General features: G+C 46.7%; 1 protein-coding gene across 1 annotated transcript in view; it reads right to left on the bottom strand.

Annotated features, from left to right (window-relative positions):
- Positions 1–59: 59 nt before the first annotated feature.
- PARD3B (par-3 family cell polarity regulator beta) overlaps positions 60–24,924 on the bottom strand; it is a 411,041-nt gene continuing 386,176 nt past the window's right edge. Inside the window, exon 25 of the mRNA XM_026088114.1 lies at positions 60–3,184. Coding sequence (XP_025943899.1) covers positions 2,824–3,184 — 361 coding nt within the window. The 3' untranslated portion in view covers positions 60–2,823. The remainder of the gene's footprint in view (positions 3,185–24,924) is intronic.

The following is a 24,924-nucleotide window of genomic DNA, read 5'->3' as shown; positions in this document are numbered from 1 at the left end:
GCGCCCGCCGCGCCAGCAGCGCCGGCAACGCGGCGGCCGGACCGGCACGCTGCGGGGGAGCGGGCGCCAGGCAATTACGTGTCAGGAGCACTTCAGGCTCGCAATTTTCCCAAACATATGGACATATGGGGAAAAGAACAACTTGTTACTTAACGGCTCTTTTGGATTTTGCAAGTGTGTATTTTCAACCGTCAGTTGTAGCACCTCGTGAATTCTGCACGGTACATATTTTTCCACAATATGGTGCTAAAATCATACATTTTACACTGCAGAGAAGCTGACTATATATACTGTAGCTACACATTATACTTTTGAAAATACTGTACCTCTACCAGATACTAAACCAGCAAATGGCAATTTTCTCCCAGAACAATGGCACCAGAGATCAATGAGATGCTCTGCAGCACTTTCTGCTCTTGGTCCCCCAGCTAGGTCAGGCTGCTCTTCCTTCTTAGCTCCTTGCCTGTAGGATGTACCCATATATTATACTCGTATCGCTTCTTTTTTTCTTTTTTTTTGGAAGAAGGAAGAAACGCCGTGCTGATCTAAAGGCAGAAGCATCCCTTAATAACCTGTTGGGCAAGATTAACAGCTCTGAAGGTGTTGGCTTGCCCCGTCAGCCTCAACCCCGCGGAGCCGACGCAGCCAAGGGAGCTGCTGAGGGGGACTCGGGTTACGGGGAGACAATTGCGCAGGTCCTTCAAAGGCTATAAATAACGCAGGAGCTGTTTCCATCCAGCTCTTGTTTGGCCCTGGCTCTTGAAATACTGTAAATAAGTTTTGTTCACGGTGCTGCGATGCCATTTGAAGGGTTAGTTGGGAGTGATTTATAAAGGCAGTAGCTTATAGTCAGAGCTGTTCTTAATTGTGGCCTGGCTTGATAAAGCCACTGTCGCAAACATATACGTTTCTTTACAGCTGGATCAAATGTATCAGGGGTTATATTTCAAGCAGGGAAAGGAAAGTATTTTAATTTGTTTTCGCTTCACTTTCAGCAGGCCTTCATGACACCATCGGCTACCCTGCGGCTGCCAAGTCCTGGCTAAGTATCCTACAGCAGCTAAAACTCTTCTGGAGAAGTACAAGGGTGTGCGCAGCACGTATGCAACAGGCAGGGTTTCCTCGGGGAATGCGCCTTATTTATGGAGGGTGCCGGGAGACATCCCGCTCGCATCCACCCCCTCCCTCCAGAGGCCTTTCCCTCCTACTTCACTAGGGAAGAGGGCAGAGAGCAACGGAGCAAGAACAGAGTGCGCTTGCTTCCTAATTGGTTGCATCCCTCTCCCTCCCCTTGCCGCCTCTCGCTCCGGGCTGGATTTAGTCCTGCCTGTGCCCCGGGGGACCCGGCCCTAGAGCTGACCCACGGAGACGTCCCCCGCCAAGCGGGCGTCCCTGGGCGGCGGGCAGGGACGGGAGCGCAGGCGCCGGCTAGGGCCCGCCGGCCGGAGGGAAAGGCTCCCAGCGCCTCGGGCTTACGCTGGCCTCTCACCAGCTTTCGGGGCGCAGAAGCAGCGGCTGGCGGGACGGACCGCCGACCCTCGCCGCTAGCTGCCGGCTGGCCCCTGCGGTGCGCAGACGCACCCTGCCCRGGGCCCTGCGGACCGCTCACTCCAACGAAGCCTTTCCCCAGGGATAGCTGGTAGAGGGACATGCTACCAGCAGGACGGACCTTCCCAGGGTTAGGTATCTAACAGCTGGGAAGTGACCTGCGGGATTTACTCTGTCACATACCAAAGGTGTCAAAAGCACCACAAAGAAGTCCCTGCGCTAGTCCCCGGCCAGGTCCCCGGCTCTCCCTGACGAGGAGAGGAGCCCCAACTGCTCAGCRATGCTCCCGAAAGGCAGAAGTTAAGGACACTTAGAAACGTCTCAAAAAATACTTTTCTAGGTGGCAAGACTGCATGGCTTCCCTGTGGCAAAACCTGGCGGGAGACGCCCGAGTGCCCACGGCCCCGCGGGGCTGGGCGGCACGTGTCCCYGTGTGCCCGGCCTCCGGAGGGGCCGGCAGGCTGCAGAGCCTCCTGCTCCTGTCCCCAGGGCGCTGAAGCCCTCCCCGGCGCTTTCCTCGCCTTTCCCCTCACCTCGGGCTGCCGAAGCCCCCTTGGCCGCCGGCCTGGCGGCTCCGCGGCCGCAGGGACCCGAGTAGTTTGGCACTTGGCACTGGCCCGGGGCTGAGCTGCCTTTCGGGGGCTGCCGGGGGCCCTGCCCCGACCGGCGCAGGCGCGAGGCCGGCAGCGCAACCACCAAACAGAAAGAGGAAGACGCAGATCTGGAACTGCAGCATCCTTAAAATACAGAGCTGCTGGTCTGACCGTGCCCGGAGCGTGGCCGCTAGCTCCGCAGCAGCCCTTTGGCAAGCCAGGATCGCAGCGCTGGATTACACGAGATCCCCCGCTCTGCGAGAAGTCCATGCCRCGTGCCGTGTTCCCGCTTAAAGGCTCCGCGACTGTGCTCTGAAGTAAACTTTGGTGACACCGCTGCCCTTATGCAGGAGGACCGCTACGTACTGTGTAGGTGTAGCTGGATGCAGTAAATAGCCCTGAGCTGTAGTAAGTGTTGCGCTTAATTTCTAGCAGCCACCTTCTATTTTTAAAAAGTATTAAAAGTACTCAACTGCCTGGTACCTCACGTACTCAAAATTTCACTCCGTACCGCACGTGGCTTTAGTTCGCCTTTTAGCAAGCATCTATCCTGAGCCCAGCTCAGCAAGAGTGACTCCAGGTCATGTGCCAGCCTTCCAGGCAGCTTCGCTTGGGAACAGCTCTACAAGGGTGACATCCGGCGGGATCCCTGCCGGGCCGCGCTGACAAGTCCGATTTGTGGCTATACAGCCGCAGTCACGGGGTTCTTCTGCCTGGGATCCTGCTGCCTGTACTGGTACTGCTCTGGACTGGTCCCGCGGTGTCCCGCTCGGCCCATTTCGTTATAAGCCGGGGCTCGGTGGGGCTGAGGAGGGGAAGGTGGCACGTCCTGCCGGAGGGGTCCTTTATGCGGGTTCGCGACGGGCTGCGCTGGGTAGTACTGGGGGTACCTCAATTCTGCCACTCTCGTGTCTGCCGTGCGGGCGTAGTTCCCCTTAGGTGGGTGGCCGACAGGCTGTCCTCCTTGGTAGTACGGAAGATCTCTCTCTTTGTATATCACTCGTGGCCCTGTTAAATATTCCAGTGGCTCTGCAGGTCCACGCCTGAGGGGGAAGAACATAATACAGCACATAAAAAGGCAGTCTGCTAGGCCAGCGACACGTTATTGTACTTAGGACCTATGTTTACTCTGGGAAAGGAAACGCCACCTCAAGCATGACAGGTCCAGACGAGTCAAAAGAACTCGTGAAGGGTAACAAGCCTCCCACCTGCATGCCACAAAGGTCCGTAACACCCAGGACGCGGGAGGAAGGCTCCAGCGCACATCAGAGCCCACTGACAATGGGGAGCACTGGAGCCCTGCGGCTCCGAGGCAGCCTCCCGCGAGCCATCCGCCAGAATGGAAACAAAGCGCCGTCAAACAACGCGCGGCTGACTGCGCCTTATCTGGCCTGAGGATAAACAGATGAGTTGGGTCTGCAAGTCTGCAAATCCCACAAGCTTACATGCACAAATATTCATGCTTTCCAAGCCATTTCCCACTATTTTTTTTCCTAACATGTCAGACTGTAAAACTTTCCAAACACCATAGTTGGAAAAACTGGAACTCCTGGAAGAAACACCAGGGATGTCAGTCTGCAATACCTGCGCTTAATGGGCGAGCAGCCGAGGGGGGGTTCAAAAAACCTCCTGTGATCTGGAAGGCCTGATGTTACACCAGCTCTGTAACTCGCCTGCATCAGTATGGATCTGACAAGCTCTAGTTCATGCGAAAGGCAACATGTGAACACGTCATCCCCAAGGATGTGCCATGGAGTCCGTTCTGTGCCTTTCTGCATCTTAATTCCATGATTTGCACTAATGAAGGATTGATATTTCTTCCTAGTACTGCTTAACTTGTGATACCTTGAAATGGCAAAAATAATTGTTCTCGCAGTCATGTCACCAGAGCATCCGCAAAAGTTCAACTCAATTAGGAGTTTTTGCCAGTCTGATTGCAAATGTCTTTGCACTTTGGGCAAAACCTCCCATTGACTTCACAGGAAGCTTCTTTCCGAGTGTGAACTGAAGGAAGACGGCAGGGTTTTGACCCAAAACAGGGGGCTGAAAGTATAAATCAATTRCACCTGCTCTGTGGGTTTGGGACTAAACTCATCAACTGTTTAAATATAGTTTGCATAGATTTATTAAAAAGCTCATCGTTCTTGGAAGGCAGATCAGGTGTTCACAATTTGTCAGTGCCTCTCTTTTGTTCACACAGCGCTTTTATAAGCATGCTTCCCGGTGCTTAATCTGAGCTCCCAGACTCCACTGGAACTTGTTTTGCACAAAGTAAAACAAAACATGTGGTTTTCTGCTGCACTCGTTTAAGCCCATGGGGTAAATCATGGACATAGGCAATGAACAAACATTATCTGCCTTGAAATGAACCTACAATTCTCCCCCTGGAATAACTTAGTGCAAATGTTTCCTGTTTAAAATGGAAAGAGCAAAAGGAAGAATTCCAGGCCTTGGACTTTTAGGACCCTATGCTCCCCAGAGACTTTTTGCTTTAAAAACAGAACATTATAGAAGACAGGCACTCCTGGCTTTTTTGCCCCCCTCTCTCTCTCCTCGTGAGACAGTCCAGACAAAGTGCTGAAGGGCCTGAAGCCACCCTCTGAGATACTAAAAGGACTCTTAACTGCATGTGTTGAGACAACTGCTATCTCTGCTCACACACCTACGCCTTGCAACAAAGCCTAATTTCCACAGCAGGCAAACGAGTTCCTCCATGTATTTCCACGCTAGGAACGAAGACAAGACTTGTTCGCTAGTCAGTCCCATYGCACTCAGCTTTTAATTCCTCCGTGCGCAAAAACGCAAACTTCTAATCATAAAAGGCTTCTCCAATGCTAAGAACTGCTCTGAGTCAAGCAGCAAACCAACAGGAACAAATGTCAAAGCTACACCGGTTAAGATCCTGTTTATTAGATTTTAATAGAAGTCCTTGTTGGCAGCTATAATTAACCAAATTCTTGTGGAGTACGTTAAAAAGGGACTGAACTGTTACCAAGTGCGTGGAAGCTGATCCAGAATTCGCTGAAGTTATGAGGAGCTGGGCAGCTTTTGGACAGAGCTCTCACTGCAAAATTGAATTATTCTRAAATAACAAATTCAAAACAAATTGGTACAAAATGACTGCTGAGAGTGGGACCAAGCCACCAGCATCATCTGCTGAACCTTCAGCACACAGCCCATTCCCCAGCTCACACGACAGGTCTGGATGCTGCAGGAAAGGGCAAGGGATGCATTTTCCCATCCAGCCAGGCCGCTCAGCTCCCCAAGAGCTGTTTGCAGCACAGCCCCAGGAGAAAAGCCCCRGGAGAAAGCGTGACGATGCTGCCGCTGAAGCTGGGGCTGTACAGAGGGCATGCACATCCAGGCAGCTTTGATCTACGACTGCGGAAGGAAGACGTGCCAGAGCAATCTAAGCACAAGTGGGCCACAGCCGCTAGGCGCGTACCCAAGCAGCTCAAGTTTGTGCCATCAAGTCTTCTTTGCTGTTACAAAAATAAATCCATCATTGGTTCACTTACAGTGATACCATCTCTGGTTGCACAGGCAAACTGCAGAGAGGAACATGTGGGAAGGGCAAAATCTTTCTTAAAAAAAAAAAGAAATATCCAAGCTGTTCCCTCTCAGGCCCAGTTTTTCCCTTTTCTGAGGGTGAAACACCCGTAGGTGGTATTGCTCTCTGCTGCGTCTTCCTCGGGGTGAGGGATTAGCAGCTGGGAGGAGAGGTCATGCAGGGGGACAAGGCTTGAATCCATTTCACACGGATCCTTTAGGAAAGCCCCGGGAAGACAGGAGGTGTGTGACATTTTTGGCATTAATACAAGCAGTAACCTAACCAACAATTATGGGAAGCCTTGCATAGAAGCAAAGGCTGGGAAAACGCTCGTAACTCTGCCCAAAAGGCAGCCCCGGACAGCAGGACCAGGCAGGGGGAAGTGTCATGAAGGACACCCTCGTGGCTCTACCACAGGATGACACACTACCCTGCTCACTTCCCTGGTGACTCCAACCAGTGTTGGGTGTGCAAATACACCCGCGAGGAATGACGAAGCTTTTCCTCCCGTTTACGACCAGCACTGCATGTTGAAACTGAGTTATTTCCTGATGATTCATTCTTCCCCATCCACCAGCAATGCCCGGTGAAGTCTGCTCGTGGGGAGCTGCATGCAGTGTGAGGAACCCGCCTGGGGAGTCTCTGACATGAACCTCCATCTGACAAGTCTTAAAATAAAAGAGAGAACAGCTGGGCCCTTCCCACCCTAAACGTTCTTTCAGATTAGCCACCAAAAAGTCAATCTTTTTAAGGGAGAAGAAACATCTACAGATGCCAAGCTCTGGCTGTAGAAATGCTGTCACCATGAGGAGTAAGTCTGGGACACCAGGGGCAATTCTGAAGTGGCAACTCCAGACAGAAAGAGCAGGGCTCCTCTTAGCAGCACCACCTTCACTTGATAACTCAGGATGTATAAGTATATAGTATTGCTTATCCTTTAAAAAAAAAATCACCATAACAACTCAAACCAAACACTTTCTACTTGGCAGCCCCTTGTAGATGCTCCGCTTGTTTCTGAAAAGCAAAACAAGCCTTGCCTTTTCTCTCGGCGGAGACTGCCACCTCCGAGGAGGCCCTAATGAAATTCTTCTCCCCTCCCCTTCTGTTTTTGTTGGCTCCTGATGAGTTCAGAGTTCACAGGGCTGTATCACACCTCCCAAGTGACCCACAGTTTGGGGGTCAAACCAATAACCTCAAGTGGAAAATCAGTGACCCAGGGGAGTGATCGAAAATCCACAAATTGGGTCAAGCAGGTCCAGCCACTCAAAAGGACCAGGCCAGGAGTGCGCCCTCTGAGAGGACATGCTGAGTAGGAGTTGCTCTGACCGTCAGCTGTTTTCCAGATTTTTGGCCAGTTGTTTGACCTGGGGGTCCAGTGAAATTAATGGCAGGCAGAAGTAGGGAAGCTGACACAATATCCTGGGAAGGAACTGATCTCAGAGCTCGAAAAGTGTTTTTGCTGATAGTTCAGCTCTGCTGGCTCCCAGTGGAAGATGCAGGATCAGTGATGTGGGTCCAGCTAAAAGCAGGGGCTGCCCACGATGGAAGCAGTGGAAGGAGGGTAGGTAGAAGCACCACCTTCAAGAAAGGAGTCAAACTGGTGGCACAGTGTGAAAATGCGCTCCCCAAAGATGTCATGGTCAAGGTGCCACTTACCAGGATGTTCATTTTGCTGTGAGAAAGAGAAATCTGAGCCTCCCCCACAGAGAAATCACAGGGCACACACAGGGAACTGCAAACATGTCTGGCCACTCTGGTTAGCCCCTGCACTGGTTTATCTTCTAAGTGATCGACCAAGTAAGAACTGTGCTCCATTTCAGGCTTTAGGAGCACACAGTAGCCTTGTCCAAATAAAGCAAGTGACTTGTGATTAATCTTCAATTAACAGTACGTGTGTCATTATTTTCCCTACAACAAGTAAAGCTTGAAGTATTTTGTTGTTTTTCTATCTTCGCTTTATTTACCTTCTAAGCGCAAATGATATGAAGTCTAATATTCTCCAGCTTTGCTGCAGAATTTTTGGGAGCTTCTGGGATTATTTAAAAATGAACCAAAGGATTCAGAATACTTGACAAAGGCTTCCTTTACTCAAAACGTTATTTAGTCATTGAAGTCAAATGGGTATCTGTAGGTTTCAAAAAACCTAACTAAAAATACTTTTTGCTTTCAGGAGTTCCACTTTTTTTAAAAGCCTGCATTTCAGTAATTCCTCAGTTGTCCAGAACCTCACAGGGTAGACTGGCCTAAATACCCAATGTTTAAAAAAAACAAGTAGAAAAAAACCATTTCATTTCAGGTTTACTGTGCTCATTGTTAACCCCCATTTGCAGGTCACCTTTAACATCAGCCATGAAGACACATGCCTGGGTTATCTGAAAGCAAAAGAAAGCAAAATGATGGTCTGGCTGTTCGTGCTGTGTCCCGTCATGTTGGGGGTTTGGATTTCATCATGACAAAAGAGTTTTTCTTGCCTCTGTTCTATCGGGAGAACCACAGAGGTCACCCTCTTAGTACCTGGTAAAAAGCAAGGACGGGAATGCTCCCTTCTTACATCACTATCTCCTTCTAGCTGCTGCGGGAATATTCTGCAAGGGATATAATCTCACAGGAAAAACTGCCTTCTTGCTTTGTCAGGGAGTACTCTGTGAAATAAACTTCAAAGACAGCCACAGACTAAGCAGCAAATGGAAAGCCCACATTTGGCTGCAGCCTCTTTCATGTCTAAGCAAGACATACAGAGACTCCGGGTGATGGCATCAGGCAGCTCGGGCTGCGATTAAAGTACTGGAGAAAGCAACAAGGTCCTATTTGTGTCCAAATTCTCACTAAAGAACTCCTTTGTATGCCTCATGATTGCATGCTGTTTGTTCTCAGCCAGGAGGATCTACTTTTAAAGAAAAAAGGAGAGGCAGATCTAAGAAATTATGCAAACAAGCAATCTTACAGTATCAAATACATTAGTTTGTCTTTATGAAGCTCTTCCTAGCATACACTAAAAACAACTGACTGAAAAGGCCATGTAGTCCCTCTCTCTCCAGATACAGTATTAAAGACACCCCAGTGCTGTTTGTAGTCAGTAGCACTAAGAACTTCTGTTGCTTAATATTCAATGTGCATATAACTAAAAAAAAAAAAAAAAAAAAAATCACCGCAGGTTTTTAAAAAAATCACTACATGACTCTGAGCTTCATTAAAGTCTGTCTCTATACCTTAATAGGCTGGATACTGCTATAACAAATATTCTGTGCTGTTTCAGACCAATACTTCCCACAGCTGATGATGGGTTTTGCATTTAAAAAGTCACAGGAAATCAAATTTGGTATCTTAGCCCTGGGAAGACTCTGCAGCACAAGGAAGCGCTCTGTGGCTGCAGCCTGCGAGAGAGGCTCGTACCTCTCGGTAGAAGGCAGATGTCTAGCAATGTCATCCTAACCTCAAACACACCACACACACATTATTTATGGGCTGAGCTGGTGGAGGTGCTTTCTTCTCCTGTTCTTTTATCAACAATGCAAGGCTAAAAAATCAGATAACGTAAACGAATACAATCCCTGGCTCTCATGTAGCACATGCCATGCGGAGAGAGCTGTTTTTAGTTTGAGGACTGTGTTTGGAATTCCTTCAGTGTCAGGTTTCCAGTTACCAGCCCCTCATCCCTGGGCCAGGCACGGCTGCGGTTGGACAGGATTAGCAGAACACTCTGCAATGTATATTACATAGCTTTGACTTCTATAGGCTTTGCAGACCCATAAAAATAATGATCATTTCATGACCTATGTTACTGGGGAAAAAAGAATGGAAAAATCTCTCTCTCCTTTTCAAAGGATTCGTGTTTGTTTTGGATTTGGAGAAGAAGGGACCCATACAAGCTTGCTTGAAATTCAAGCAAGAGTACATTTCAGACACAGTGCAGGCCTGATTCTCTCCTCTTGTGTGTGGTTTTACAATGTTTAACAGCGGCTGACTGCCCTGAACGTACGAGCTTATCTGCACAGCTTTTATCTCTCTACATATCATGGCTTTGAATATTTAGAAACAAACATGGAAAAAGCAGCACAATCCTGGAATGTGAGTGCACAGAGGTATTTATATGAGTCCAGTTGAAGTCTAGCATCTAAGTGGCTGGAGAACAAGGTCCTTTTTTTTTCCTTTTTACTTGCAGAGGGCGAAATTTGGAGAGATGTTGGGCCCCACTAGCTCCTTGGGCAATTACAAGGAACTGGAAATACTTGGGTGTCCCACTTGCCTTACACCCGGGATTGAGCATAAAGTTTAGTGAGGTACCAGCTCTCCACACCCATGAGTACAGTGCAGAAACAACAGTGAGACAGGGAAGCACTCATCTGGCAGATTTTAAACTTTAGTCTAACCTTATGTAAGATTTCTTGTGACAACATGAACGGTTTATTTTGCACACAAGCAAATTGAGTGTTCCGAATCCCTGTTGGAGCGAACTGAGTCACGGATTGGTTAGCATCAGAACTTAGAGCGGTAGTTAATTAAAAACCCTTCCCCATCACCAACAAAGCCGTAAAACACTTGCTGGTGCTCCTTTGCTCCGGCATTAGTTTATTTTCCATAGCAGAACTCAGGGCAGCTTCTGATAATCCCACCCTGCAAGCAAAGCTTCCCTTTCTTTCCTTCCCTAAATCCAGCCTACAAATATAAGGAACTGTGACAATCAGGATTAAAAGACTCAAATCAACAGCAACAAAACCCCGAGAACGCTAGCTGGTGCTCCATAAACGCCCAATACGCATTCAAAACAACGAGGCCCATAATCCTTCCTCCTCAGTCCCCCACTTGTTTTGTTCCTATGCTCTCAGGCATGGTACATCTCCACTACCAGGAGGCATAAAATGAAGTAGCACCTATTGAACAAGACATCGCTATTCTGTGATCTCTTCAAGCTTAAAGGGATCTTAAGTAGATTGGTGCTTTAAGTAGCGAGTCGTTACAACATGTGTCATTTCATATGTTACTCATTATTCAACACAACATAACACCGTGCGAGTCATTAACCTCTTGGCATCGGTAACCTCCTCCCAGTGCTAAGCAGTCATGCTTGCTGCTCAGGAACCTCCGCGCTCGGCCGGGAGGGACCTGCCCGGGATTTGCAGGTCCCTTTGCTCTTTTGTTTTGCAGCTCGGCAGGGGCCAAAAGCTCTCCTAGAGCCTCAGAGTCCTCGGCCTCTCGGTCTTTGGTCCCCTGCCTCGCGTCCCTGAGAGGACGAACGGGGGCCACGGTGTGTCGGAGGGGAGAAAACTTCTTTTTAAGGGGCCTGCATTTCTGACACCTCTGAGAGAAGCAAACGCTTAGGCTTCTCGGCCAAATCCCGCCTTTGGACGCGGACCGGTGCCGATAGGGAGAACTGCCACCGCGGGGGTGAGGCACCRCAGGGAAACCTCTTGGCAATTTGTATCCGCGCCCCGTCACGGCGCAGCAGCCCTGCGGCCTCGGGGAGCCTGCTACGCCTGCCGCGAGGAGAGCGCGACTACCCCGGCGAGCCCCGTGCCGGCCCCCGGCCCGCCGGCCCGCACCACCGCCCCGACCTCCCTGCCTCAGCCCGGGCTCTGCGGGAGAGCGCTGCTCTCCTGGAGGCTGCCGGGGGAGAAACTACAGGTGCGGCGGTGGGGCAGGAGGCTTCTGTTTGATTTAGAAGAAATTCGGCGGCCTGAGTCAGCGCTGCCCTCCAGGAGACACCAAGCGCACCACGGCAGGAGCGCTCCCGCGAGCAGGGCAGCCTCCGCCGCTCGCCGCGCTGCTGCTAGCCACGCCGTGCCGTGCAGTGCTCTCAAAGACACACAAAACCAAATTCTATTCTCCTCTCATCTTTCACATGAAATGAATTTAGAGCACAGCGATTATTCAGCTGTGCTGTTAAAATGATTTTCAACAAATAACAGAAGTCATTAACAGAATCTTCCTAAGTAATAACAACCTGGGCCCAGGTCTTTACTATTCAGCCGCTGGGATCTTAACACGCTGTCTGATCTTTAGTGGGCTAGTAAAAACCTGTAAGAACTGGATATTAATGTTATTACCAAGCTTTTAGTCCTTTTTTTTTTTTTTTAARAGCATCTCTCATTTAAATTAAAACATTCCTTGCAGCGCTTTCTCCCATTGCCATGATGAAGCATGGCTGTCAATTCTGCCTCCGACTGCACAAACTGAGTAGTAAAATCATGCTTCAATAAAAAAGGGAAATGATTTTTTGAAACTGATTGTAGCTGGCTATTTTTCCCTCCATCTCATCATTTCTGGGTCCAGTCATTCTGTTAAATGCACTGGCATATGCCCGTCCATTTTTCCCCTTTAGCAGCGAAAGCAAAGCTCAACATCCAAAGGATGATGACAGCTACTTTTGGGGAGTGATGGGGACCTTAAAAAGAAGCTCCCGTTGGCTTCTTCAGGCATTATTTCCATGCCTATTGTTCCCCTGCTGCTGATGTATTGATTTGCTCCTAAACAGCACAAACAGCCTGTAAATACATCCTTCCCCCCCACCCCGTATATTTTCTTTTGTTAGAGCCATTCATTTCTATAAAGGCATTAGATTACAGATTTCCTGGCTTGCTGCACTCCATTAACATGCTGGTAACCACCCCTTTTCCAGCCAGCCATTAAACACCACCTTTAATAATTGAGATTTAAAGGTTCAGGGCATGATAAACAGCCGAAGGTATAACTTTACAGCTGTCTCTCCAAAGGTGTGTAAACCTCCAGATTTGGATAGGCAAATCAGTTCATTGGACTTGCATTAAGTCGCAAACACTGCAGGCGCTCTGAGTCCTGAAGTCGAGCTTTAAATAACAGGGGTCAAAGCCCTGAATCCCCCGGGGCCGGGTGGGAAGGAGCCGTCCCGTGCGGCGCCGGAGAGCAGTAGCACTGGCTGCTGCCGGCTGCGACATCCCGCCGGCCGTGCTGGCCCCTTCCAGCTGTGTTTATGCTGGCTTCTTCCTYGAGAGCTTCTCCTGTTACGCCAAGCCCAGCGCAGCCGCCGCTGCACAGCGCAGCGCCCGCCGGCTGGCCGCGCGCTGCCCGCCACGGGGACCACGCTCGCTCCGCTGCGGGGACCATGCTTGCTCCGCCGCGGGACCACGCTCGCTCCGCCGCGGGGACCACGCTTGCTCCGCTGTGGGGACCACGCTCACTCCGCTGCCCCGCGAGTGCGCAGGTGGCTTTTCCAACTCTGCGGCAGTGCTTCGCGGCTGGCTCTGAGGCCCTGCGAGCCATCAGACGTTGGATGCCGATGCGATCCGGGGGCCACTGGCCTCTTCGGGGCCGCGGGTAGTAAGAGGTTAACCTCCAGCTGTGAGGACCAAGTGTCTGCGCTCCACCTCTGCCACAGTTATCTCCCCGGTGCTGCATTTAAAAATACTGCATGTAATTAGCTGTTATCAGGCTGTTAAGCAGCGTGCTGAAGTGTGAACTTATCATTCAATTGTTTCCTTTATTTACCAAGCCCTTGCCATTCTCCCGGGCGGCTCTGGGACAGTGTGCTTGCTCAGTTAGATTAGGAGGCTTTAGGGCACCAAGTGCTGGTAGCGAGAGCAGGTCCTGGCGAGAGGAGGCGGGATGCGGCTGCAAAGGTGTGCGGGTGCTCAGACGCGCGCCCCGCAGCACAGCCGTGTGCCCCCGCGCCTGCTGCCGAGCACGTCACTGCAGCCCTGCGGTAGAGCCTCAGCTGCACGGCACTGGGGAATTGCCAGTGCGCTCCCCAGCCTCTGCAGCTCAGCCTCCTGGGCGCCCGCACTGTTTTTATTCCTATATATGGCACTGACTTTAATGCCTGTAGATATATGCGAGTTACGGGGCCCATTCACAGATGGGGAAAACAACTGCTGAGTTTTGTGCGCTCACTTGCTCTATTCAGCCCCTTCCCCCCTTTCATTCACTGGACTTTGTTTCCCTAGCCAAAAAAAAAAAAGGAGGTGAGCCTGGGAACCAGTGCACATCCCTGTGTGTTAGACCACGCGCCGGAGTTCGGGGACCTCATGCCAGGGCAGGACAGCCACGTCCCCTGCAGTCCTCCCTGCCTCGCTCGGGCCCAGCTTTGGTTTCCCAGAGCCATGGTTCACGCTTTTTGGCCAGAGCCTCTTTGCAAGCTGTGCTTTGGGTCTGCCACCTCCTCGGCTCACCGCRGCTGCGATTGCTGCAGCTGCTCCCTCACCCCCTTCGCCCCCCTCCAGGCACGGCTGCCACCGCTCCCTTCCCCTTCCCGTCGCTCTTCCACACGCTCTCCCATCCAACAACCCAGGCTGCTGCCTCCTCCCTCCTCCTCTCCTGGCCTAGGATCCTGCCTACTGTTCCCTTCTTTGCTCTCTCTTCCCCAGCAGCACTGGCCCTGGCAACACCAGCAAGGCGTCCCAGATAACACGACRCACCATCAGCCCCATGCGACTTTTTCTGTGCACTCCCTGCAATGGGAACGGTGTGTCCAGCAGGACTTATTAGCATGGTCCCTGGGAACTGCAGCGTCCTTTGCTCTTTGTGACTGGGTGCAATAACCTATGTCCACAAACCTACGTGCATCCCCCCAACACTTGTAATAGATGAGATATGCAGCTTCTAAACAATTTCCTCCGCGCCATCTGCACGCCATACTGCACACCAGATGACAAGATAAAATTTGCAACAGCAAAGTTCTTGGAGCACAGCAACCTTCCAGAGACAGCAACCACAGCCTGTGGCAACAACAGCTATACCAGCTTAGTCATGTACCTAGGACAGAAGACACCAAAACGCTGAAGCTGGCGGAGGGAACACAGCAGAGGCCAGAAAAAATGCTTGAAAAACACACCAGAACACTGCATCCCTGAGCAGTGGCAAAACCGATGCCAATAGCTGGGAATCAGCGATCAATGGGCAGAGGTGACAGCACAGCACCTGGAAGACAGGGGCAAGCCAATACTGAGATAAAGAGATGCTTTGGGAAGCACCACCAGGTATGGTTTTTAATTTGCTTTGAGTACACACATAGGTCACRTGGCAGAGACTGGCTCTTGCTGAAGACTCCTATGTGCAAGGCATAATGCTGTCAGCAGCTTCATCTTAAATTATGAAGAGCACAGTCACAGAGGCACCCCCAGGCACCTAGTCCTGCTGCACCCAGGAAAGCCACTACATGCCATTAGTGAGAGAAGGGAACAACCAGCACTTCCCTCTCTAAACCTGTTACGAACCCGGCAGATATTCCAGACAGCCCTGAAGACAGTGTGTCTCAATTTGGTTGGAAAAAAAATCTAAAAAAAAAAAAAAAAAGTTCTAACTTGAAACAAATCTTTCACATAATGAACCAATCAAACAATTATCTTTGCTCTAGTATGTTCAAATCAAGGAAATCATCATCGACAATAACAACCAATTTATAGAGCTCATTTAAAGCCACAGCATCCCTGGCTGCTGATTCACTAATGAACAATAAAGGTCACTCTACTACAATATCATCCTAAATATTTTCAGATTGTACAGTGTGATAGATTTGAAGTGGCATGTTCATAAAAAAAACATCGAGACACTTTGCAGAGGGAAACAGGACCGGAAAGAGGTCTGCGCCGTGCCTAGATACYAGACCGAAGAGGGAGTAACTCAATGCTGCGCAGGACCTGGTGCCCCGGCCGCATCCGGGCCTCAGCCACAGCCTCTGGATGTCAATGGAAACATTTCAGGGAGCTTTGGATTAAGCTCTTGCATAGGAAAACAGTATCTGAATGGGGGCAGGGAGGGAATGAGACATCTGTATCCTGGAATCGAGTCAGGAAGTTAAGGCCTGAAAGCCTTAGACAGCAAATAAATAGCCAGAGCACTAGATGCGGGTTGCTGAAATGCCGCGCTCCACACAGAAACGTTCCTTTCCGATTCTGTCTTTGAGGTATCCAGAGAAAAGAAAGACCAAAATACAACTGATTTATTTTTACTTTGTAAGTGCTCATGATCTAGACAGTGGTACATATACGCAATCACTGCAAAACAAGATTTTCTACTTGATGAACAGCATAACTCTGCTAGATGGATGCTCCATCTATGATTATTAATAACACGGCAACCGTGGCAATGGAGCCGAGTGTGTCCCAAATTGCAGTGTCATGTCTCTGAGTGTTACCAGAACCAGATGCTTCAGAGGAAGCTGCAATTAGCCGACAATTAATAGTTTGCATAGGCCCCACAGGACAAAAGCAACTCCTCCTCCCCTCCCCAAAACCCAATCCTAAACAAAACAATTATAGGTCTAAGTCCACATTTGCAGTGAGAGGTGCAGGTTTCAGAAGCACAAAACAGTTGATGGCATGTCTGCACTTACAGACAGCGATAGCAAAAAGAATAAAAACTTGATACTTAATTTTGACAGACCTACTGTTTGAATCCTGTAGGAAAAAAAGCACAATATGGGAGAAAGGGTCCATGGGGAGTTTCGAATGAAGTCTTTTCCAAAACTCAGTGTTAAATCTTCAGTGTTGACTTGGGTTCCTCTTTAATAAAAATATGTGAAATGCTATTTCCCATAAAATGGGATTTTCTTAAAAAGAACTTTGCAACATTTCAAAGGTCCCTCTTTTTTAATGATCAAAAAGTAAAAGGGGGGGTATTTCATATCATATCAAGCAGCTACCAAATGCAAGGAATACTCAGGAAGAACCTTCCAGTTTTCTAAGTTGGAAAACCACAAGGCAATAATACAATTCTAAGGACGCAAAATGGTCTCTGTGTACTGAAGTCCCCTGAAAAACTTTAAAAACTTGTGGTATAAACTAGTGCAACTGAAAATGAAATGTCTAAGGAGGAAAAGACCAGGGTTAAGGGTTCTGTATTGATTTTTTTTTTCCACACTGGGATTAAAGTGATTTCAGCTGGGACCCAGCATTACAGATGTAATTATAATTTCCATTTATATTTTTAGACTGTGTACAAAGAAGTGTAATAATGGACAGCTGAACATTTTTCATTGTCCGTTAAAAACGAAATGTTTCTGATGAAATCTCTGTAAGACCAAGGACCACTGCAGTAATCTCTCAGTAACAGAGCTTTCTTTAGATGTTCGGTGACGAGAGGGAAGGGAGAGCTGTCAGCCCTTCACACAAAGGAATCAAACTAAAATGACATTAAGGTTGTTATTCCCCTCAATAATACTAAAGAGCTTCCAAGTTAAGATCAGTAACAAGTCTCTTCAAAGAAAAAGTCCTATTATTTATTAAATAACCTTTTTTGATATTATTTACAGGATATTTAACAAAAAGCATTGCATTAAGGCAACATTAAGGAGGCATTATTTAAATAACAGAAAGTTCAGAGAGTGGAAAAGTGAAATTTCTGTGAGTACCACTGACTGTCTCCCATCCTTCCCCCATGCTTTACAACATACATTTAAGTCCAGGCTTCCTAGAGGCTTCTGATAGCCAGGCGCATGATTGCTATTGAAAAGCAAAACATATTCAAGGTAAAGCAGGTGCTTAAGTGCTCTGATGGATCTGGGCCTAAAACTCCATGCTGTAAACCCCAACTCAATTTCAGCTGACTAATTGACTTCTCTTTTTATTTAAAATCCTTTTCATTTCAACCAGATCTGCTCTGCCGTTCTGCGTTTTCTGCCACAAACAGCGGTGCCATGAGGACGGTGGCGCAGCTCGTACCCAGGAACAGCTTCCCCGGGCCATTCCCAAGGGGGCTGCACCACACTAAGCAGTAAAGTGATCCTTAAAGAAAATTTGCAAAACCAGCATGGGTAGATTCAGGCAGCCTAAATTCAGCCTAGTCCCTAGTCAGTGAAAAAGCCAGATGCCATTGGAGACCTCTAAAAAGCTAATTAGAAGAGTAGCTGCAGTTAAGTCAGCCAGTAAGAAACAGCATGCACAGGGAAGTCAGGCTTTCTGAGCATGGCCGTCAGTATCCTTAAAGATTCTAGCTGATTTTGGAAATCTTAATTACTGAATGAAGAGTTGTAAAGTGTGTTTGCTGTTTGCAGACCTTTAGAGAAAACAGAGTTAGTATGTCCCATGTTAGACCTTTCTCCTATTCATTTTGTCCCACCTACAGTCTTGGGTGGTTGATTTCGGTTCAAGACGATATCGGTATTACCTCTTTAAAAAAACAAAACAAAGGGAAAAATTGGGACCATACAATGCTTCTGAAATGCATTCTTTCTACACTGAAGGCTTCTCTGTTTTCAGTAAAAAAGTATTCCTATTCTTCAAAAAACAGCATCTCAGACTGAGTCAAAATTCATAATAAAAATGCTAAACGAGGCACCCAAACCTAGTGACACATGGGTATGTATAACACAGTACGCTAACACCTAGATCCAAGCAAAAAGCCATTCACATGGATTTTCAACTGTGAAATCCTGCTGAGATGGGTTTTGCTTGCCAGATTTTGTCATGATCTACAACAGACTGCTCTCCAAGTACTTCCTTTCACCTGGAAAACAAAGGCTATTTTTCTTCTTTAAATGAAGAAAAGCTCCAGCTACTCAATATCCAAGGACCCCCGTTGGCTCGGGGTTTTGCTTGATAACCTAGGCTGGGTTTCGTTCACACGCTTCCTGCCTGCCTCTCCTCTCCCGCTGAAACCGGCTGCCAGCTTCCAGGGTGCTGCCTCAGACCATCTAACACCCAGCTCCAATTCTCCTTGCTGAATTATATCTGGAGTGGAACAAAAATGGCAGATAATTCACTTTTGATTAAAGTTAACACTCTCCTCCTCTTGCTTCCCATGTCAGTTATACAGCGGACGTGTTTGCATGTTCTGCTCTGCTTTTTCAGCTGTTGCAAGTGCATGAGATATCAATTGCTGCATGTACAGAGGATGGTGACTTGAGGAACAGCTTCCAGTTTACATGGCTCCTCACCTCTATCACTCACTCTAACATCTAAATGAATCCTGTTGGAAAAGAGTCCTGAAGCAGAGGGATTTCTTAGGTTCCCTCTCTCYTCTCCCATTTTTCCCCCCATTAAATGGTTCATCAGAGCAGATTAACTCTTTAAAACTGATGTTTATTGAAATGGCTGTAGGATCCCATCTGCTCACGCAGAACAGAGCAAGGTACTAAGTGAAGGCCACACTGATAACAGGTAGAAGTCAGTAGTTAGTATGAATTATGTCAATAACTGTATAGCCAGATTAAATTACATTTGGCAGACAAAGATTTGGAGTACAGCAAAACCGCTTACCATTATCTTAAAGACGCATTTAAGTTTTTAATAGGTGTATTACAGTATTTAATATAGTTCCAAAATAAAGCTTGCTGAAAGTCAGGCTAGGCCTATGTACTACATAACAGCAGCCACAGGCCTACAAAGTTTTGCTGGCACACTTCTGGCATATCTGCACTGCTTGCTACCTGTGGGAAGGATGCAGATTCTCCCAAATAAGCATCAGTAAAAGAGCAGTATCACTGTACATCTTGTGTTTTGTTTATGCCATATTTCAAAGAACTGTTCTAGTAGAAAATTTTGTACAGGTGCTGTGACAGAATTAGTACTAATTTACATAACTATTAAATGCTAGAACAATACAATATTTTCCAAGGCTTGAGATGAGGGYAACATTTTGTAAGAAAGCAGGGATTCAATTTTCTCTATAACAGSATAGAGCAAGAGTTTTAACTCCATGTTGGCTCTCAAAAAAAGTTATTGGTTTATAACCATTACTGATCTGAATGTTACCAATTATTAAAGACCTTGAATTACATTCATTTTTAAGTCCTTATTTTACTTCACTTGTATCTGTGGTGCAATGGGATGGAGGTGGAGAAGAGAACAGATATGACGCGAAGCTATATTCCTTGTCCTAAAATCTCCAAAATATGCAGAGGTTTGGACTGCTAAGATTAGTAGGCARAATTCATGGGGAAAAACCAAGTATGCTAATCAGGTGCAATAAATGACACCAGAGTTTAATCCAATTGCTACAAAATTGACCTTGCCAGCAAAGAAATAGAGGAATATACTCTACCAGTGATTGCATTTCAGTCTGCCCTACTGCTTGCAGAAATCAAGAGGAGTATCTCCATGGATTGCAGTGGTTCTGGATCCAGCTCATACTAGCTTCTGCAGCATTTCTTGCAGAGTAAGGTGCTACTCAATTTGGATCACCCCAGACAAAGCATGACCTTAGAAAGTGTCATGGTTGAAGAGCAACATAAAAGCCTTAGGTGAATATATAGGCAAAGAAAGTTGGATAAAAACCCATGGAATTTAGAATATTCTCTTGATATGTGTTTAAGAGACTTCAGTGCAGAGAAATTAAATATGTCACCCACTCATGAAATGGAAGCAGTTTGGCTGCCAATCACATGAGCTGTGTTGAAACAGCTGCTCTAGCAACTGTTTTTACTATTAACTTCTTCAGTGATTCTCTCAATCCCAAATTAGACATCTCTTTCCTTTAATCACCAATTTATATAAAAGCTCTCTCCTCACAAGGCAGGGTTTCACGTAGAATAACAATCACCAACAACAGCAGTTTTGTTTAAATCACTGCCCTTGTGCTTCTCTGTGGATCGGATCACTCCCATCCCTATTTATTCTCATTTCTCAGTGGGTGGCACTCTGAGTGCTCATGGCTGTCTCCCCTACATGTTTGCAAAAGAACCCTTATATTTGCAGAGTCCTTGTATTTGAGTCCTTAAGTTTTCATAGCCTGTCATTACCTTCCAGCATGCAATTAAGACTGCCCACATACAATTCATTTTCCTACTTCATCATCAAAATCTCCTTTCCTGTTCCATAAACRTGTATGCAATAATACATATAACTGACTTGCTTTAAACGTCTTGCTATTAGAAGTTGAATCTTGCCATCACGACAGTGCAACTTCCTTGTACTTTTTAATGTCTTCCCTGTCTTTTTTCTGAACTTGCTTTGCAAAGATTGGAGGCAGACAGAGGGATGGCTGGATTTTGGAGAAGTAACTGCAGTCTGCCTCCAAACGATGGGCCCCAAAGCAAGGTTGTGATTCATTTACAGGAATCTAGCGGAGCTGTGATAGAACGTGTAAGATGCTTGTGCACAATGCTGTGGGAGAGCTGCAGGAGGCTTGCTCAAAAACACTGATCCAACAACCTCAAAAATCGCCTGTTCTACAGACTATGTACTTACACCTGACACTGTTGACTTCCTACACTTCTCCTTTGCTGTCTGGTTTTAAAGGATGTTCACTGGCAACAGTCTTTCAACTGCACCTCCAGACCTATTTATCCAGAGAAAGCCAAAGCCTGGAACTTGCAGTGGAGTTGTCTTTTCTTATTTTAAAAAGAACTTCCATACAAAAAGAAAAACTTGTTTCCTTACCTTAGCACCTTAAGGTCCACACTTTTTGATCAGTTCTGATTTATAACCCAACATAAGCAGCAACATTTTTACTTCAAATATCCATACTTTCTCTTATAAAGCAGTCAGCTGAGCTCCCCCGTCTGCCAGTCCCCTGGGCGATTTCAATATCCACCTCTACAATGCAGCGGATGTATTTGCATCTTGTGGCACACGTCTTATTCCCCGGGTTTCACTCAGCACATCACTCTGTTGATGCATTCTATGGGACATATGCTTTTGGTTTTTAATTTGATCTTCTTTTTAATTTGCATTCACTTATCTTTTTTCCACAGATCCTTCACCTCAGCCTAACCATTTTCTACTGACACTTATTTCTTTCATTAATATTTTGTTCCCGAATAGTTGTTTTGTTCTTTTAATCATTGGAGGCATAGCTAACATTGCTTTCCTTTCCTGTTAAGGAGGTAATGCCTCCATAACTTCATTAAATTTTATAATATTAATTCAAACACTTTTGTTTAAAGATAATATTTTCCTCAATAGCCTGTATTTTTAAGCTGAATTTAGTGCCCTTAGTTTTAGTGGGAGGTCTTTATCCCCGGTTATACACTAAAATCCCCACCAGATTCATGTTTTTTGTAAATGTGACACTTTGAAGTATTTCTATTTACTCCAGCTAATATCTTCTTGCAAAACAGGCTGGCTGTTTAGTTTCAAAATATTAATTGACTTTTAAACTATTCCACATTGCATTAACTGGCTCTTCACTATGAGGAGTTGAGTGACTTATTAGAAAAATTGACAAAATCCATCCCTGTCTGCCTCCTTCTACACTTTCAAAGTATTCTTCTGGGACATCTGGCTTTTAGCATTTTTTTTTTTCAAGCTACGTCCCAGTTGTTGCAGATATTTTCTTTGCTAAATTTTCTTTAGTTATTCCCATGGAAATTACAGAGGTGGCCTGTCAGCCGCAATCCATGATTTCATGCTGCGAACCTTGACCTTTCTGAGTTTCTAAGGAATGCTTTTTCAGTATTAAGGCTTAATTTGCCTTGGATAGGGAACATCCAGTTAGTTTCAGCTGATACTTTGCTCTGTTTTGTCAGAAAGCTGAAGGCATGTTTAAGAAGCAAATCCCCTCCCTTTTGAATTCAACTTGAGAGACTTCTGTAAGTGATCCTGTTTACAATTTTACTTCCTCCTTTCAGCCAAGCCTTAGAGAAATGTAGGTCACCGCCGACACACGATGGTTTTCTGAAGCATGTCTACAGCGYGCCGCCCCTGCCCGCCTTGCTCTGCTTCCCTGCCCGAGGCTCCTGCTAGCGAAGGTRCGCACAGGTTATTTATGAACTTGGCGTGTTTTTGGATGAACGTATTTAGACACGGCACACAGCAAAAGCCTTCCAACATCGTGTATGACACAGAGGTGATGTTGGTACCATGGCACGCTCGAGCGGAGTGGGTGAAACGGGGACGCAGCGGACAAGCCGCAGCGGAGCGCTCACAGCCGCGTGCCGCGTGGAGCTCCCGCAGACCGGAGGGGCCGCCGCGGGCTCGCTCCGTCCTCCTCGAAAGGCTCCGGCTTTCCTGACACCTCGGACATACCGGGCAGTTTTCACAGCAAGCGGTTTTATTACCTTGCAGAGCTAAGTACAGTTAGTTAAGCAAATCTTAACTGTTTGATACTGGATTGAAGCTAATCTTTTAACGAGCACATCAGCTCTGTTCCCAAGCCTGTGCGAGACTGAGCTCTATTTTTCCCTTTGCTTGTATTTCATCTTGGCTGGTTTATTGCAACATTTCTTGGAGGTCCTTGACTAAGACCAATATTTCCATTAAAAATGATTCTAAATTCATCTGCCAGGACTTAAAAACCAACTAAAACCATACACATATTTCATTTATAATGAGATCATCACACTGGAAGATACAGACAGATAAGGTTTTGCTGCAATTTCAATGAAAGTACAGCTGTCAAGATAAAAATCATATTTAAAAAATATCCCTGAGTTACTGATATTACTTTAGATTATTAAAACTGAAGAGAAAGTTAATAATCAACTATGCCATAGAATATACTGTTTGAATATTATTTATATTTTATGTGACTAGGATGATGAAATTAGGTAGGTCACTCATTTTTGTTCCCTGCTTAGTTTTAATCATATTTAACTTTTTAAGTTTCCAAATTATCAAGTCATCTTAGTTTGCTGCTCTGTTGGGGGAATATTTTAAAAAATATATGATTTATATCAAAAATTAAAGTAAAATATTTACTCGCAATTGGTTTTCAAACCTTTCTCTTGACTCTCTCAATCTTTTCCTTGACATTTTGTGCAGAAATAAAGCTAGCAGAATTTAATGTATTTAAACTGTCAGCCTTCTCTGATAATGTTTGTTTTACTAAGGCTGGTTTGTTAACTTTTCCTGGCTGTTCAAGCCAATGGTTGGCAAAGTTTTGGTGTATGGGGGAGTAATTTATTCTCTTTTTTTTTTTTAATCAAGAACAATGTGTATTTTTTAAGCTTACTTACCAAAAGTCATATTTATAAACTCATCTTTAAAAAGCACAGATATTCATTAGTTCCCTGTCTTTGGAAGCATTTTTTTTTCTCTTAAGGGGCAAAAAACCCGAAATAACAGTAACAGAATGGGAATCGGGTTAGCATTCACATGGCAGTGACTTCACGTGGTCTGGTGTGGCATATGAGGGACACAAGTGCTTTGTGAACCAAGAGCAGTGCACGACAAGGGGAGGCACAGAAAGAAGCAGGCAGGATTAATGGCACACAGCGTAAAACGTTTCAGCACTGTCGAGAAACTCCTCACAACAACTGTACCCACACTAATAAGCTGGAAGAGGCAGAGAGTGGAATGACAATAAAACAGGACAGCCTTGACAGCAGTCAAGGAGAAGCAGTATGAGAAATAGGGGAGATATGGTCTTTTAACTGTACCCCAAAACTATGAAATATTTTCCTATCTCCCCGCCCCTTGCTGTATTCCACCACTTCAGAGGGCAAATCTGGGCGCTACTAACACAACATTGTGTGTCAACCCGACAACGATACTAGCTTAGCGAGTTTCTGGTTGTAACGGCTTTTAAGCTCTGTTGGCACTTAGGAAGCTTACTTCTCCCCTAAAAGTCAAATTTGCCTGGAGGTAGCCAGGCCAGTAGCGGCCTCGTGCRTGCTCCGTGGCCATGCCGAGCGTGCAGCTGGGACGGTCCCAGGGAGCCCTGCAACCTTGGGGGCACCAGCTGGGAAAGGCCCCAGGCTGACCCAAAGGAGCAGGCTGGGTTGGAGAGGCTGACCAGGGCGTACGTCCATTCAGCAGCCTTAGCAGAGCGCAGGAGCAGCAGGGAAAGGTGTAAACCTGTGTCATGATCCCAACAGAAACAGTGAATATCCAGACAATCTCCTCTTCCTGAATGATTTTGGCATCCAAAAGTTTTGCTCAGTCACTGCACCGTTAGGTCCCAGCTTTCCGCACACCTTCAACCAGGCTACATACAGCTCAGCAATAATCATATTGTGATTGGGTAAATGACACAATTTTTGGTGGTTTCTTTTCCCCCTCCCCTCCTCTTTTTAAAGTACAGCTGGAGTAAGCGAGTCTAAAGGCAGAAGACACAGAGGTGGGGAAACTTGCACGTGGACTTTCAATTTGAGGAAACTAATTGACAGGGACAACGGAGTTTCACCTCCAGTGCTCATGGGCTTCATCAGCTTTTTTCTCCCAGACCTGCCATGCATGGATGACAAAGATGAACTTTGCAGAAGGTGGCCCAGTTCAGAAAAGGGTGCTACACTATAATCTGTACAGCAACCAACAGTTTGCAACGTAGAGGTTTATCAAGAATATACATGTATACCAAAACTCGTTAGGACTGCATGACTAAGGTAGAGAGGATGGTGCGGTCAGCAATGGCATTAGAGGGAAGGGCAAACAGCTGAATTGCTGC

This window comes from Apteryx rowi, unplaced genomic scaffold (assembly GCF_003343035.1).
Source record: "Apteryx rowi isolate R43461 unplaced genomic scaffold, aptRow1 scaffold_12, whole genome shotgun sequence".
In the NCBI taxonomy this organism is placed as follows: Eukaryota; Metazoa; Chordata; class Aves; order Apterygiformes; family Apterygidae; genus Apteryx; species Apteryx rowi.
This window is presented reverse-complemented; position numbering and strand designations above follow the sequence as displayed.